Here is a 15,229-nt window from a genome sequence, read left to right as displayed (position 1 = left end):
AGCGAACCTCTCCCCTTGCTGACTATCCGACTCCCTCGCGCGGCACCTCTTATCCGTCTTCGCGTCGCCGTCGTCGTCGCCTCAGTCGCTCCTTTGCCAGGCCCGTCAGCTGCTGGCTGCCATTGTCGCCATCATGTCCAGCAATGTGACCGAGAGTACGTTGTCTACTTCCATTCTTTCTCCCTCCTTTGCACCCGCTGCCTCGTCTGCGCCCGCTGCTCCGTCGTCGTCTGCTCCTCCTGCCTCTGCCCCATCCTCAGATCCGCCCTCGTCAGATCTTCCTTCGCCGTCTGTAACACCGTCCGCAGCGCCTGCGCCTACGGAGCCTTCTGCTCCCGCCGCCTCGTCCAGCCCGCCTGCAGACTCTCCTTCAAGTCCTGCGCCGGCTTCTAACACGCCTTCAGCGGCCGCGCCCTCCTCAGAGCCTCCTCCACCCGCCTCGAGCGCTCCTCCCGCATCCAGCGCCGCCCCGACCAGCGACCCTCCCGCCCAGTCAAGCCAGGCACCGCCGCCGGCTTCATCAGCGGCTCCAGCACCATCAACATCGGCAGCTCCTCCCCCAGCCCAGTCGAGCGCACCACCGCCAGCGCAATCATCCACTCAGGCTCCTCCTCCTGCTGCCACGACCAGCGCCGCACCAAGCTTCGTCGACACGAGCGTCTTCACTGCCCCGTCGGCTGAACCCTCGACCCAAGTCATCGTCTCCACCGTGACCCCCACGGGTGCTGGAGAGACACCGTCAGTGGTCACCGTTATTCGCACTTTTACTCCAGATTCTCCCACTGCAGCACCAACCAACAGCGCGTCCCCCTCCGGAACAGGTGCCGCTGACCCTTCCAACACCGACTCCACCCAATTGCAGAATGCACAAAAGGAGAACGATGGCGGTCTCAGCACTGGTGGTAAGACTGCCATTGCTGTCGTCATTCCCGTTGTTGTCGTTGCTCTGCTAGTCCTAGCCGGCATCTTCTTCTGGCGCAAACGCAAGCAGCGCCAGAGCGCCGAGGACGAACGCAGGAAAGAAGTCGAGGAGTATGGCTTCAACCCTAACCACGACCCTACCCTTCCTGCGGTTGGTGGATTGGCCATGGCCGAAGACGACAGCGGTTACCGAGGCTGGGGCAACACCACCACCAGCTCCAACCGCAAGATGTCCACCACCCTCACCTCTGGCATGACCTACTCGGACAGCAACAGCAACCCCGGCGGATACACTAGCCCACACTCTCCCACACACGGTGCCTACTCTGACGCTCACTCCAACGATCCGCTTGTAGACGGCCGTCGCCAGACCATGGACTCGGACGGTATCGGCGCCCTCGGTGTCGTCAACGGTGCTGCCGCTGCCAACTCTGCCAACAACCAGGCCGGTGTGCACCGCGGGCCTTCCAACGCTTCGTCGTCATACTCAGCAGCCAACCACTCTGACAACTCTGGCGACTACCCTGGTATGGCCAATGGTCACCCACAGGAGTACTACAACAACCAAGACTACTACCAGAACGGGCCATATGCCGCAAACGATCCATACGCTGCCCAACAACAGCCCATCATAAGAGACGTATCAGCACGACGGAACACGAGGATCGAGAACCCAAGTGTCTTCCCCCAACAAGGCAACTCTGGAATCGCGCAAAACTTCTAGTCGTACGCACTTGTTGTCATCGTATTTTTACATCCATCGCTACCTGTATATTGCGACTCTATCCTTACCCATTTCCTTTAGCTCTCACTCGACATATATCCAAACGGAGGCGTTCATCGGGTGGCCATCAATTCATTTTGCATCGTATCGATCTTCGCGTTTGTTAGTTGTACTGTTGTTGCATGCACATGCAGGTTTGCCCGCATGTATGCCGGAAAACCCTTCCGCATGCCCCACTCCACATAACGGGGAGTCTTCTTCGGAAGATGCGGAAGCTTACACTGCTGAGACATTGATCGATGGGCACAACAAACAAAAGCACGAGCGTTTTTGAGTCTGGACCAGCGCAGCATGTATATCTCACTACACGTTGATTTGTCGGCAAGGATTCAAGAGGTGGGACCTTTTTGATTCTCTTGGATCTGTATGAGATGATGCATGCTGGCAGCTTTTTTCCTTGTCTTATCACCTTTCTCTATCATATTGATGCTGGAATCTCGAGGATTGACGCTTTCTCACGCGACCAATATAGTACTCTTGTAATTAGCCAACGCCTTTTCTCCATCACCATCTTTTTAACACTTAACACGTACGCCAATTACTTGGGCAAACTCTTTTTCTTTCACATGTCCGGGCCCACAGATGACGTTGGAGGTCTCTATCTATATAGGCAGAGAGAAAATAGATTGACAACAAACTTTACTCAAGTCTTTTGCTCACTTTGCCGTGTTCAACCACACTACGCCATTGAGCAAGCTATTCCATCACGTTTATCCATTCTAGATCTTGTCAAATTGCTTCCGCGATTATACATCTTACTCGATCTGACCCTATTGCACTGCACGACAAAGAATGTGGTTATCTGTCCCCGCCCAGCCACTCATGTGCTGGGGGTGTACGCGGCCCGACAGCAGGTCTGTTTTGATCTAGACCTAGACCACTAGCTGGCAGCGGCCGGCAAGTAATGTTGAGAGACTCCGGTTCGCTCCCAACGCGTCCGCTAGTACACAGTAGTCAGCAGTAGCTACGTAACGTAGCATGCATGCTGCATGCTTGCGAGGCTGTACATGCAACGTAGATCTTGCCCCGACCCCGCGGTCAACATCCTGCCGAACCGTACCAAACAGTCTGTCGATTGAGATGTTTGTGTGATGCAGCCTTGTAGGTAGTAAAAACATGGGTCGTCACGGTTGCCTCCTTCTATCTTCAAGATATTTCCATTCGGGTGAGGAGTTCATCCTTATGCTTTCCAGAGAATGAGAATATCCCTCGGCGTCGCCGGGGCTGTCGGTCAGAGTACGCATGTTCTCTGGTGTCATTGCGGGGTTCGATGGTGGAGTTTGGTTCAACAGCGGCTTGACTAGAAATATGAGCTACCCGTCCTGTTCCAGACTTCTGACTGGTTGCGCGTCACAATTATGAGGGAAAAAAAAGAAGGCCAGTCTGCTTGGCGTTTGTAATAATAGTAGAAGGACGGCGAGGTCTACATACTGTCTGCTATATGAGTAATCGTATTTGCAGTGTACTGCAGATGTGGTCGTGAACATATGTGCGTGGATGTCAAGCAGGGTGTAGTTCATCATAGACAACTCTGTCGATAGGCTTGCAAATTACATGCATCCAATTGGAACTACAAACACAACCTTTTCAAAGGCGCATCATCTCAAATCACCTCTACCCTTGGGTTTGGCGAGATTGAATCTAGCCCTCTTCCGCATACTAGCAGCTTTACCAGGCTCTGTAACCCTGGGTTTAGACTTGTCCAAGTCTATCATACTCTTGAAGACTGGCGCCGCTTGGGGGATCTTGGTCGGCTTGAGCGCGACATCATCAACCATGGGAGGGGCAGGCTGGACAAGACCCAACCGTTCCTGGAGCTTCCTGTATTGGACTTCAGGGTCTTGCAGGTTGGCGCGCGGTGCTTTTGGCTGGCTATGAAGCACCCGAGGAGGCTCCGTTGCAGTTTCGAGATCGCTGGCTCGGTCTTGATGTAAGCCCGATTGTTCTTTGGTTGGAGAAACAGTGGTTTCAACAACAGAAGAGCCAGTCGCGCCAGAACGCTCCTCGGTTGGAGAAGTTGAAGTTTCAACTGGAGAGCCAGTCGTACCGGATTGAACCGAAGTAACATCGTTTGTTGGTGCTACTTCGACAGCTTCGAGCGCCCGCTGCCACCAGTATCGCTCTGCCTCAGCTTCTTGTTCCGCTCTCTCTAGTGCAATCGCCTCTTTCTGCAGCCTGCTTTTCTCCAATATAGTCATCAACTTTCTCCGATCGACTACTTTCGCCAGAAATCGCAGTAAATCAGGGTCCGACTCATCCTCGGCGTCAAGATGTGGTAAGATATTGTCGATTTGGTCGACAAGTTGAGCATTTGCATATCCTCGCACCATCACTCCCCAGGTGTACTTTGAGGGATCAGTGCCCCTGTCGCGCATAATATCGAAAATTCGTTCTGCCGCCTGTATCTGGCCTGTCTTGAAGAAAGCCTGCATAAAGATATTCCAGCTGTAGACATTGGGCTTTGTTGGGCCATTGGTCATGTCTTGGATGAGCTGAGATGCGTTTGCGAATTGCTGTTTTTGACAAAAGGCGTACAGGAAGGCGTTCCAGATTTGCGGCTGTCGAGCCAGTTCATTGAATGCCGGATGACCCCCCTCCTGCACGACCGACTTGAATTTGAGATATAAGTTGTAGACTCGCATGTTGCTAACTGCCAAGGCTGATTGAATCTCTGTCTGCAGCATGATGTATAGCGTTACATGTGAAGGAGAAATGCGCACAGACTCTGACGTAGATGAATCCTGTGACATTACGGCGTTCCCTAGGCTTGCGGTTCCGTAGCCAACGAATGGTTGCAGAGGCGCTGTCGTGAAAAGTCTGGAATAAGAGTGCCATAGCATGGCCGAGGTCTGTTCGACGTTTCCATCAACTCTGTAGCGTACATACTGATAGTAGAGACACTCCGTTGCTAGCCAAGAGTCCTGGATATCTTGTGCTACCTCTTCGCAATACTGTGCAAATCTTTGGAAAAAGGCTGGATCATTCTGCATGGTACATCCATGGAGCATTATCCCGAATGTGTATTTGTCTGGCTGTAGGTCATTATTTTCGAAGGTGTTGTACACCTTGAAAGCCGTGGCATGATCTCCAGCTTCCATTGCGTTGTGTATGACGACATTGTAAAGAAGTAAGTCCATCTGGATACCCATGTTTACAAAGGCAGCGACGATGTATGGAGTGTGGTGAAAGTCTTTGGTTGCAGCCATGCTCCTTCGCAGTATGACAGCGCACACCCAGCGAAGTCTTTGACGAGCCACAACAGACTCCCACGACTTAGCTGAATGTCGGCTTTTTAATGCCTCGAGGCATTTCAACGCATACTGCACTTCACCAGCCTGCCCAAATGCAGTGGCATAGTGTAGCACTGTATCGTAGTCAACGCGTACCTTGTGTTCCACGAGGCAATCGAACACTTTCTTCAGATCCTCTATATTGGCCAGCTCGACAAGATTGTACAGTAAGTCTTGAGAACAGAGATCGGGCTTGCTAGATAACGTTTTGACAAAGACGTGCAAGAACGCCGGGACGAATTCGCGCTTGCGTGCTTCTAGGTCAGTACCCCAACTCTGGTCCTGATACAATCGGTGTCGATGAAGTTTGGAAAGATGACTGAGAGCGTCGGCAATAGCTTCTCGCTTCCGGCTCCAGGTACGTGTATCGTTAACCAGAGCTTGTATGAAGTATAAAGCGCGGCCAGGCTTACGGTCGAGGAGATAAATGAGCAACTTATGAGCGTAGGCTTTCCGCGTCGAGATGTCGAGAGCCTTCCACCTGTCCGATACTTGGCGCGGACTTGATTCTGTGTCTCCCGCAAAGAGCGTCCAACTCAGTCGCGCACATCGTGGGTCGTGTTCTATAACGACGCTACGTGTGTTTCTCCGCAAAGATGCGTAGACGGGGCGATCCAGTGCCGCAAACGCGTTTTGAAGCCCATTCTCTTTTGCAGAAGTGTCAGTCAGATCAAGATGCGTCTGGTTCCAGCTGACGAGGTTTGCCACGCGACGTCGAAGGGACCTGTATCGGCCATCTTGGTCGCGCCTTGCAGGTGAAAACCCGGCAGGTAGTCTAGAGACGTAGTTGTCGAGTCGCGCACGTTCCAAGGCGAGTTGTTTCGAATGTCTCTCGGCTCGCAAAGGTGTGCGTTGAACGGAAGATGAGGGAGCACGAGTGCGATTGGACTGTGCCCGACGAGCTCGAGGTCGCGAGAGCGTCTTCTCATCCGCTACGCCTTTATTGCTGGATGTGGTCGTTGCGTATGAGCGGGCATACTGGCGAGTGAATGTCGATATATCCGCATAGAGGCGAGTGATAGAAACAAGACCGTCAGGTCTTTTGTTCCAATGGCCAGACGTCCGTAGGAGCCCCGCAGCAGGAGCGTCTTGTATCGGTCGCTTGCGACATGTTGGTACAATTGTCTGTCGGGGGCTCGAGATAAAGTCCTGATCTTCCACCCTATTGTGTTCCTCTAAGCTTTTTGATCTATCCTTCTCTTTGTCCCGTGTTGTGCTAGGCCTTCCATGCTGTTGGCTGTGTGCTTTCGTCGTCGATGACTGGGCGAAGACTCTCGGAGCGAGGAACGGCAGGATGGGAAAGTCGGCGCTGGCGATAAGGCTAGCATTGGGAACGCGAAAGCGGGGCATGAGAAGATGCAGGTGCTGTCGTCTTCACGGAGCCATGACGTGTCAATTGCAAGCAGCTGGTGAGGACGGCGAGGAGCACGAAAACTTGAGAAGGTGCGTGTTTGGTAAGAAGCGCTAACCGGAGAAGATCTTGGACTCCCGAGCTGTTCTCCGCAGCCACACGACAACCACGATCACTTCAGCAACCACCCAGCACACTCTCTGTTCTCTCCGCGCATTCTCAGAAGGAATTTTGTGCACAGAATCACGTCATAGACCAGTTTTGGACACGTCCCGACCCTGCACGCAAGCACACTCCTGCCCGGCGCAACCGCAAAGCTCTCACCATGTCTTCGCACGAAAAGCTGTCCGCAGCCGCCAACGACCGGAAGTCGCGCCTCGCACAACTCAAGTCGCTGAAACGGAAACAAGAACAAATATCAGACGCGCCAGAAGTTGCCGACTCGCCATCCACGCAGCTCCAGGCCGAGACGTCGCAAGCTCTCACACGCACAGAAGAAGAGGAAACATCAGTAGCAGCCACATACCTCTCCGGCCGAAACTTCGATGCGACGACGCGTAATGTCAAATTGGGCTTTGACAATACACCAATCGCCGACCCCACAAACACACTGGAATACAAGGCAGAGCAGCTGGCGCTCGAGACAAAGGCGCAACAAGAAGCAGAAACCGCAGAGGACAAGGGACTGGACTTGTTCAAGTTGCAGCCCAAAAAGCCAAATTGGGACTTGAAGAGGGATTTGGAGCAGAAGATGAAGGGACTCAATGTGCAAACAGACAACGCAATTGCAAAGCTAGTCCGCGAGAGAGTGGAAGCCCAGAAGGCCATAAGAGAGAAGCAGCCGACAGACGGCAGCAATGGAGAAGAGGTGGGTATGGAGGGCAGTGAGCTGGTCGAGGCCATGCATCTGAAGGAGCAGGAGGACGAGCGGGAAAGGAAGAGGGACGAGGAGGACGAGGACGTCAGTTGAGAGTGTAAAATACGGTGGACGCGATTTGATTCAAGACGGGAGTTGGCCAGATCAGTGCACGCAACCTCGACGATCGGGGTTGCGTAAGGACGCAGATAGGAGGGTGTCGAGACGTGAGCAGACGATTGGACGATACCCAAGTCTAGTCACAAGAGGGGACAAGAGACTTGCTTTCTACAGTCCATCATGGAGGACCAAAGTTTTAATATCACGATCAAGCCACAATTATCGCGTACTCTCAGACGCTATCCTCCCCCAACAATCACGCGAACGATATTTTCTGAAGATAGCAATCAGAAACACAACAGATGTGCTTAGACTTGGCTCATTGTATTCGTCTCAAGAGCAACAAAAAACATAGAACACCTGGTCTTCGCTAGTAGTCCGTGGAACCTGACATCCGGCAGCGCGCGGAGGAATCGTGTCGCATAGAATAGATACAAGAATTGGTTCTCTTTTGCGCCGTAGACGAGCTCTTGCTGCCCGTGAGCGTCCTCTGCACTAAAAACGTGGCGTGTGGACTGGACAACTGAGGACAATCATTGACCACCAGTATATTATACTTGCGACATCTCTCATCTGTGAGATTATCTTTTCGTTCAGGTCGTCGATGTTACGGAAATTGTGGTTCGTTTCGCTCTGCATCATCGCAGTACCATGGGGTGAAGTGGATGGCTACCAAGATATGGAATCGCACACAGATGTGAGTCAAAGATCATTGACCACCATGCGATATTCCTTATAGCTAAACACGGTTGAAGTCGAGGCAATCATATAACTTAAGTCAGCATGTGTCTTAATCGCAGCGGAACCGGGACACCTGTGCGTTGACTATAAAAGGAGCGCCCTGCGCATCTCCATCATCAATCCCACCACCAAAACCCGAAAATTCGAACGTGCGCGATTCCTCCTACCATAACTACTGCCAAAGAAATTTCTATCTCAGAAATGACGGAGAGACACGATGGCATCGCCTTTCCCTGGCCCTCGTTGCCTGCAGATATCCGTCTTTCAATCCTCGACGAAATCTCAGGTCAGAAACATCCTGGCTGGGCTCAATGCGCAGCCGTCTGTAAGGAATGGCAGGTCATTCTTGAACCCAGTAATTTTTCCCGACTATCATTGCAGCCATCCTGTCTAAAAGAACTGGAAACCCTCGTTATCCGACAAAGGCCTCTTGTCAAGCACATCTGTTTCAATATCGCTCTTCCTCGATACGCCTGCACCCGTTGTAAACGAAGTGCCACCACATCCAATCGCAGGTCTACCCTCGTTAGGATCATTATTCTAAAACTCTTTTCTGTCCTAAGTACCTGGCAACCTACAGGTCAATTAACACTCGAACTGAGCGCATCTTCGCCAAGTGACTCACAACATTGGTTCAAAAACTACTGTTTTGGGCCCGGACATGAAGACACAAGACTCTGGACGGAACAGGAGAAAGCTGTTCGATGGCATGACCCAAAACACGGCTGGGTTGATGGTCGGCAGGTTGAGACTCCCAAGCGGCGCGCCATTTTGCGCCTCTTCTCCCCGCTCTGCTTCAGCGCCCCCCAAAATCTCCCTGCCGTTCATGCCGTTACAAGTTTCTGCATACGTCGACAACTTCGACATGAGCTTTATCCCCACGTACTAGGAGGCTTGTGGGAGAAACCCCCTCGGCTAGAAAGTATAGTCCACGAGTCGTGGATTGTCCGGCACGACTACCCGATTGAGTGTGCATATAGATTGACCTCCTTACTCCAGTACAGTGTTCCAGAGTCCGTCAGGAGATTATCCATCTTCAAGGACTTCAACAACCAACTTAAAATGGCAATTCACAAGTCTAAGCCACATATCTCTACGCCACATTGGCGCTCAAGTTTAGAAGATGCCTTAGCTGCAAATTTAAAGCTAGCCAAAGCTCTTGCCGCCAAAAGCCACCATCTAGAGTGCCTTTTTATTTCATACATGATCGACGCCCAGCAGTTTTTCACTTCATGCCAGCAGCTGCCATGTACCTGGAATCTCCTGCAGTCCTTAACACTCACGTCATCCACACTGGCCCGGACAGCCCCTCGCCAAGATATTCATACACTGTTGCAAAACGCTAGTTCGGTTGCGCTCAAGATGCCGCAGCTCCAAACCATGGTGCTCTGGAACAGTGAACCAGGACAAGCCTGTGCGGTAATTTATCAGCGACATACTGCAAGTGCGATAGCGACACTTACATGGCGTGGTACATGGAATCTTGAGCTCAGCGAGGATGTTGTTGAGTCCTTGAAGGAGGTTGCCTCTGATGCCTGCTACCTACGGCTGGAAAAGGAAGAATTACATGACGTGGATTTCAGGTCCCATGGTGATGCAATTCATCATCTGCGCTTGCCGGATGGAGTTGTTGATTCAGAATCACTGTGTCAAATACGTCACGAGGGAAGGATGCAAAGAATGGCCTGATCAATGCATTTGTACAAAATTCTATCGTCCTAATAAGAAAAGGTGAAGAAGAAGAAAGGCAGTGGAGAGAAAGAAGAGAAAAAGTGTGTGAAACAAAGAGTAGAAGTAGAAGTCAAGCGTACCTAGGTAGCGTTTACATTGACCAGGAAGACATAGGCTTCTTCTACAGTACCTAACCTCAGATGTGTGTCGGCTAAATGGTCTTCGATACAAGACGCTCATGGAATTGCCCCCAGAAGAATGATCGTGATGCCAAATTCTCGTACTGGACGTGTCGCGTCATTCTACACGCTGGAATCCACGTACAAAGACGATTGATTCCTGACTAGAGAATGAGGTGTTAGTATCCAATGCAGCGTACCCCTTCGAGTTTACTGCTCTAACAAACTCGCACAGAGCGGCTCGATGTTTATGAAACAGTATACGTGATTCTGTGTATATACCGAGGGGGTCGCTAATATTATGTAGTGGTTGTCTACTGTTGCGTCTTGTTAGAAGTTTACCCTTGCGCGGAGGGTCGGTTATTCAGACCCGCCCCTGTCATTCACGAGTCAACCTCGGCATCTCCACGCGCCAAACTTCCACGGGTGTTGCGGATGCGGGGACAACCGTCGCGCTATATACATCACCATGGAGCGCGTCTCGCTATTCTCCACTATCTCCGTTCTTTCAGAACCACCATAGTTCGATTGTACTGCTACGTCTCCATCGCACTTGCTCCACCGCTAAAGCTCCTTCGCATCCCAACCTTCACAACTCACAACCGCCATCATGGTCGGCAAGAAGCAGCCCGTCTACGTCCTCGGCGTGGGCATGACCAAGTTTATCAAGCCTCGTGGCAAGGTGGACTACCCTGAGCTCGGTTTCGAGGCCGGCGTCAAGGCCATGCTTGACGCGCACATCAACTACGACGAGGTCGACCAAGGCGTCGCATGCTACTGCTATGGCGACTCAACTTGCGGTCAGCGCGTCTTTTACCAGTTCGGCATGACTGGCATTCCCGTATACAATGTCAACAACAACTGCTCGACTGGCTCGACCGGCCTCTACATGGGACGCAACATGATCGCGCACGGAGCGGCCGACTGCGTCTTGGTCGTTGGCTTTGAGAAGATGTTCCCCGGAAGTCTACAGAGCTTCTTCCAAGATCGCGCAAACCCGACAGGCACAACCAGCCTGATGATGAAGGAGACGAGGGGTATTACCAAGGCACCGGGTGCTGCGCAAATGTTCGGAAACGCTGGACGGGAACACATGGAGAAGTGAGTCCGAACGTCTGGACCAACCCGTGTCTCTATACTGACCATCTTCGTAGATACGGCTCCGAACTCAAGGACTTCGCAGAGATCGGTCGCATCAACCACGCCCACTCGAAGAACAACCCCTACTCGCAATTCCAAGACGAATACACCCTCGAACAAGTCATGAACGCACCCATGATCCACGAACCCCTCACAAAGCTCCAATGCTGCCCGACATCCGACGGAGCTGCTGCCACAGTCCTGGTCTCGCAAGAGTTCCTAGACAAGCGCCCCGAGCTCAAAGACCAGGCTATCCTGATTGCTGGACAAAGACTAGCAACCGACACACCGTCACTGTTCAACCGCAGCGCCATTGAGCTAGTAGGATACAGCATGAGTGAGCTGGCTGCTCGCGAGGCGCTCGAGGAGGCCAACGTATCACCAGACGACGTCAAGGTGTGCGAACTCCACGATTGTTTCTCTGCCAACGAGATGGTCACCATTGAAGCCCTTGGCCTGGCTCCCAAGGGCAAGGCTCACGAACTTATCCGCAAGGGTGGCATTACCTACGGCGGAAAGGTCGTCATTAACCCCTCAGGCGGTCTGATCTCCAAGGGCCATCCCCTCGGCGCCACAGGTCTCGCTCAATGCGCTGAGCTCGTTTGGCACATGCGTGGTTGGGCCAACAACCGATCAATCAAGGATACAAAGGTTGCCCTGCAACACAACTTGGGTCTTGGAGGCGCTGTAGTATGCACAGTGTACAAGAGGCACGACGGAAGCGCCGCAACAGATAAGTCAGATGAGCAGATCGCCAAGATCACTGGATTGGGATACAACCCAGCGACAGTCGCGAAGGGCTTCACAAAGGAACAAGTTGATGCTGTGAGGAGCAAGAAGGCGAGGAGCCAGTGGGCACTGCAAGACACAGAGCAAAAGGTTGAGGCGAGGTTTTAGTTGAGTTTCGCTGTAACTACCATGGTCTTTGAATAGCGCTATTGACTACATATATCCATCGTGCCTACTTCACACACGCTCTCCCCATGCTGCTTCAACCATATTGACCGTGATTTCACGCGTCAGTACACAAAATGGAAGGAGGCGTACTTACCTAATCCAATCCTTCCATCTTCTCACACCCACCAAGCATCCACCCACCAGATAACAGTAAGAAACTTCGGTCGACTTACCTGCCAGCAGATGCCAGACATCTGATCTCGCAGCGCCCAGCGCAAGGAGATTAATCCAACGGTATGAATATATTAAGAAGAAAGAGTTGAAAGAAAGAACCCCCAGAGCCCCGTTCAGACTCAACCCAAGCTAAAGATGATGGAAAGGTTTAGACATCAACGCACACCGCAGTTTCGGCTCATGTTGAGCAACATGAACTCGAGGGACTGTTGAGAACGGTTCAGCCGCTCTGTCCACAGGGATTAAGAGGGAAAGCGAAGGTCGAGTGGGTGGCGGAGGGGAGGTATGCGCCGGTTAAAGAGCGTGATGGTTCGGAGATGGATGACTGGACAACTTGGTCCGGTCCGCTGTCACTGAGTGGTAGAAGACACCCGATGTCGATCTTGTCTTCAGTGCCGATGGTATCTTTTTGAGTTTTTGTAGTTATGGCGAGACCGTGAGCTCAGTTGCGCTTTGTGATGGAGTGAGAAGAGGTCTTGGAGGGGAATGAATGGCGAGAATGGAAGCCGTCTGCAAGCGGGACTGGGATCTATGTAGGTGTTAGTGGAATGAACAGCGTTACACACATGGTTTTGGTGGATGTGGGTCGTGGTGGTTGCTTGGCGGTGTTGAAGTGTTGAGCGTGGGAATGGGAGTGGGGTGGAGAGAGAAGGTTATATACCGTCTACAAATGTTTGCTGGAACAATGGAATATCGGATTCGCGTAGATATGACCACTGATTGCTGCTTGATTGACTCAAAACGGGATACAACAAGGAGACTATAGCAATCCGCTTGTCTTTCGTGCTAGACAGTCATCTAGACGGAAGGACACTCGCACGTTGTCGCATCAAGACATCTCCCCACACGAACTGAAATGGAAGGGAGTGGCAAGCAGTTCCTGTCTGAACTTGTGATCATGATTTGGTATTTCGAGTTATGCTCGAACCTTCGTTTCGCCATATGCAAAAAGACGCCCAATTTTTGATACCCCAGAGTGATAATTGTCCAGCATAATGCAAGACAGAAATTACAGAGTAAGACCGTAGAGTAGAGTAGTATGCAACTTCTTCCAGGCTTGCTTCTTTAGCAGCCGATAGTGCGCTATGCCCAATCTGTGCTCAAAAGTCGGGATCCTCCATTATGATGCCAAAGCTACGACGGCGACTGATCAGAGCAGTATCATCGGAATCCTTCTTATGTTGAGGAGACCAGCGATCTCTCCTTGTCTCGCGTCCATCACGCTCAGAAGCGGAAGCATTCTAGGCACCGCTCGCCACACCACGTATGTTGATACCACCACCTCCTCCGCCACGCCGATCAGCAGATCCGCGGATGTTGATTCCTTCCTGGCTGCGTGCACGTCCTTGGCCACGGATGCTGATATCGTCATCGCGTGTGATGCGATCAGCGAGACCTCGTCGAGGCTGTGACGGCTCAGAGAAGTCGGTGACATAGGGATCGCGGTCGTCACCCTTGAGGCGACCAAACGACTCAGCGGGATCGTCATCATCGCGTGTGATCCTATCGGCTAGCGACCGCTTCTGTTGCGGGAGCACGGGCTGTCCGTTCTTGGTCATGCGAGAAAGTAGCGAATCCCCTCCTCGTGACTTGTTTGATCCGTATGTTGCGTCGATGGCGTTTGACCGGTGGTGGTTATGGCCCATTGGCGAAGTGTCAAGGAAAGAGTCCTTCTGCCAACGTCCACCACTCGCAGGGCCGCCGCGATCATAGTTTGCCCGGTCGTGTGTCCAGCGATCCATGCTGGGTTCACGGCGACGGCGAGTGTTGTTGCGGCTGCGACTCCGGCTGCGGTACCGACGGCGGCCCGCGTGGGTCTCGTTCTCTGTGAATCCGAAGCGACCGTCGCCTTCTTCGTCGGAGGCAGGGGAGGCGCTGCGTCCTCGTAGACGGCCGAAGCGTGGCTCTTGTGGACTGGGTCTGTTAGCTTGTTGACAGGGTCACGGGGCAATGCGCTGAAGTACCTTCTTGAGCCGGGTCGGTAGGAATCAACGTCGTCGTTCCTGAGTCTGCCATCAGCGGGCTGACGACCTCCTCTGCCACCGCGACCTCGGACTTCTCGTCCATCACGGCCATCACGGTTGTCTCGTCCGTTCCGGCGCGGGCCCCTTCGGTCAGCGCCTGAGTCGCCCATGGACTGGTCTCGGCTGTACCCCCGTCTTGATCGGTCCCTGGAGCCCATTTCCTCGTCGCCATAATCGAGATAGTCTTTCTGCGGTTTTTGGTTCCGTCGCGGCTCCCTCTGATGGTTGCCAGCCACGTCTGGGTTGCGTTGATAGTAGTTGCTCTTGGTCGCTGCGCCCTTCGGCTTCTGGTCGCCAGCGTTGGACTGCCTGATGACGAGGCGACTGTTGGGCTTCTTTGAGTATGGTTGCGCTGTGCGGGGCTCTTGTAGTGAGAGGTTGCTGGTGTCGCCTACGTCGGAGTGAGTGAGGATGCCTAGTGCGACGGTCGCGTCTTCCTTATTGTAGAATTCGAGGTTGACCGAGTTGTCGTTTACCCAGCGTAGTTGCTTAACGCGCGGGTCTGACTGGCAATGCTCCATCGCCCAGTAGAGGGGGTCGTTGGGGTCAAAGTCGCTCACGCCCTGGAGGTTGAGCGATTCGGGCCATGCTTCGTGGACAATGATGTCCTCAAGGTAGGCGGCGGGTATGTTTTGTTCTTGCTCGGCCGGCTCCTGCGATGGCGCGCATGTCAGTCAATTGCGCCTTCTCGTGCAGCCTGGCGCAATGCTCACCTGGACAACCTGCTGTGGTTGCGACGGCTGTGCTACCGGTTCAATGTCTGCGCCTACATCAATGTCAATATCGTAAGCGACATCAGTCATGTCCGTGTCGTCCATGATGGCGGCTATATTTCAAAGAGGTCCGGCAATTCGGTGAGTTGGTGTTGTTGGAAGTTCGAGAGCTGTACAAGCAGCGCGCCGCGGTCGGTAAACTCCAAAGCGCGGGCGGGCACTAACGTCATCACGTGCGTGATTGAAACGCCCCGGCACAATATGATTGCCCGATTTTGTGTCTCACCACCAACAATAGCATAAACATC

General features: G+C 52.8%; 5 protein-coding genes across 5 annotated transcripts; 3 read left to right on the top strand and 2 right to left on the bottom strand.

Moving 5' to 3' along the window:
* Positions 1-133: 133 nt before the first annotated feature.
* J4E90_002052 (uncharacterized protein) lies at positions 134-1,645 on the top strand (the record flags this gene model as incomplete). The annotated part of the gene is made up of 2 exons (XM_051431635.1): positions 134-155; positions 564-1,645. 2 exons carry the CDS (start codon positions 134-136, stop codon positions 1,643-1,645), a joined length of 1,104 nt encoding a protein of 367 aa, XP_051294769.1.
* Positions 1,646-3,303: 1,658 nt separating this feature from the next.
* Positions 3,304-4,854, bottom strand: J4E90_002051 (uncharacterized protein; the record flags this gene model as incomplete). Its single annotated transcript, XM_051431634.1, has 2 exons — positions 3,304-4,355; positions 4,851-4,854. The coding sequence occupies 2 exons, from the start codon at positions 4,852-4,854 to the stop codon at positions 3,304-3,306; spliced, it is 1,056 nt and encodes a 351-aa protein (XP_051294768.1).
* A 1,817-nt stretch (positions 4,855-6,671) lies between these two features.
* Positions 6,672-7,316, top strand: J4E90_002050 (uncharacterized protein; the record flags this gene model as incomplete). The annotated part of the gene is made up of 1 exon (XM_051431633.1): positions 6,672-7,316. The coding sequence occupies one exon, from the start codon at positions 6,672-6,674 to the stop codon at positions 7,314-7,316; it is 645 nt and encodes a 214-aa protein (XP_051294767.1).
* Positions 7,317-10,523: 3,207 nt separating this feature from the next.
* On the top strand, positions 10,524-11,950 carry J4E90_002049 (uncharacterized protein; the record flags this gene model as incomplete). The annotated part of the gene is made up of 2 exons (XM_051431632.1): positions 10,524-11,014; positions 11,068-11,950. 2 exons carry the CDS (start codon positions 10,524-10,526, stop codon positions 11,948-11,950), a joined length of 1,374 nt encoding a protein of 457 aa, XP_051294766.1.
* Positions 11,951-13,425: 1,475 nt separating this feature from the next.
* On the bottom strand, positions 13,426-15,026 carry J4E90_002048 (uncharacterized protein; the record flags this gene model as incomplete). Its single annotated transcript, XM_051431631.1, has 3 exons — positions 13,426-14,098; positions 14,149-14,861; positions 14,922-15,026. 3 exons carry the CDS (start codon positions 15,024-15,026, stop codon positions 13,426-13,428), a joined length of 1,491 nt encoding a protein of 496 aa, XP_051294765.1.
* Between the last annotated feature and the right edge of the window lie 203 nt (positions 15,027-15,229).

The sequence above is a fragment of the Alternaria incomplexa genome (genome assembly GCF_024043165.1).
Source record: "Alternaria incomplexa strain BMP 0042 chromosome Unknown scaffold_2, whole genome shotgun sequence".
Lineage (NCBI taxonomy): Eukaryota > Fungi > Ascomycota > Dothideomycetes > Pleosporales > Pleosporaceae > Alternaria > Alternaria incomplexa.
This window is presented reverse-complemented; position numbering and strand designations above follow the sequence as displayed.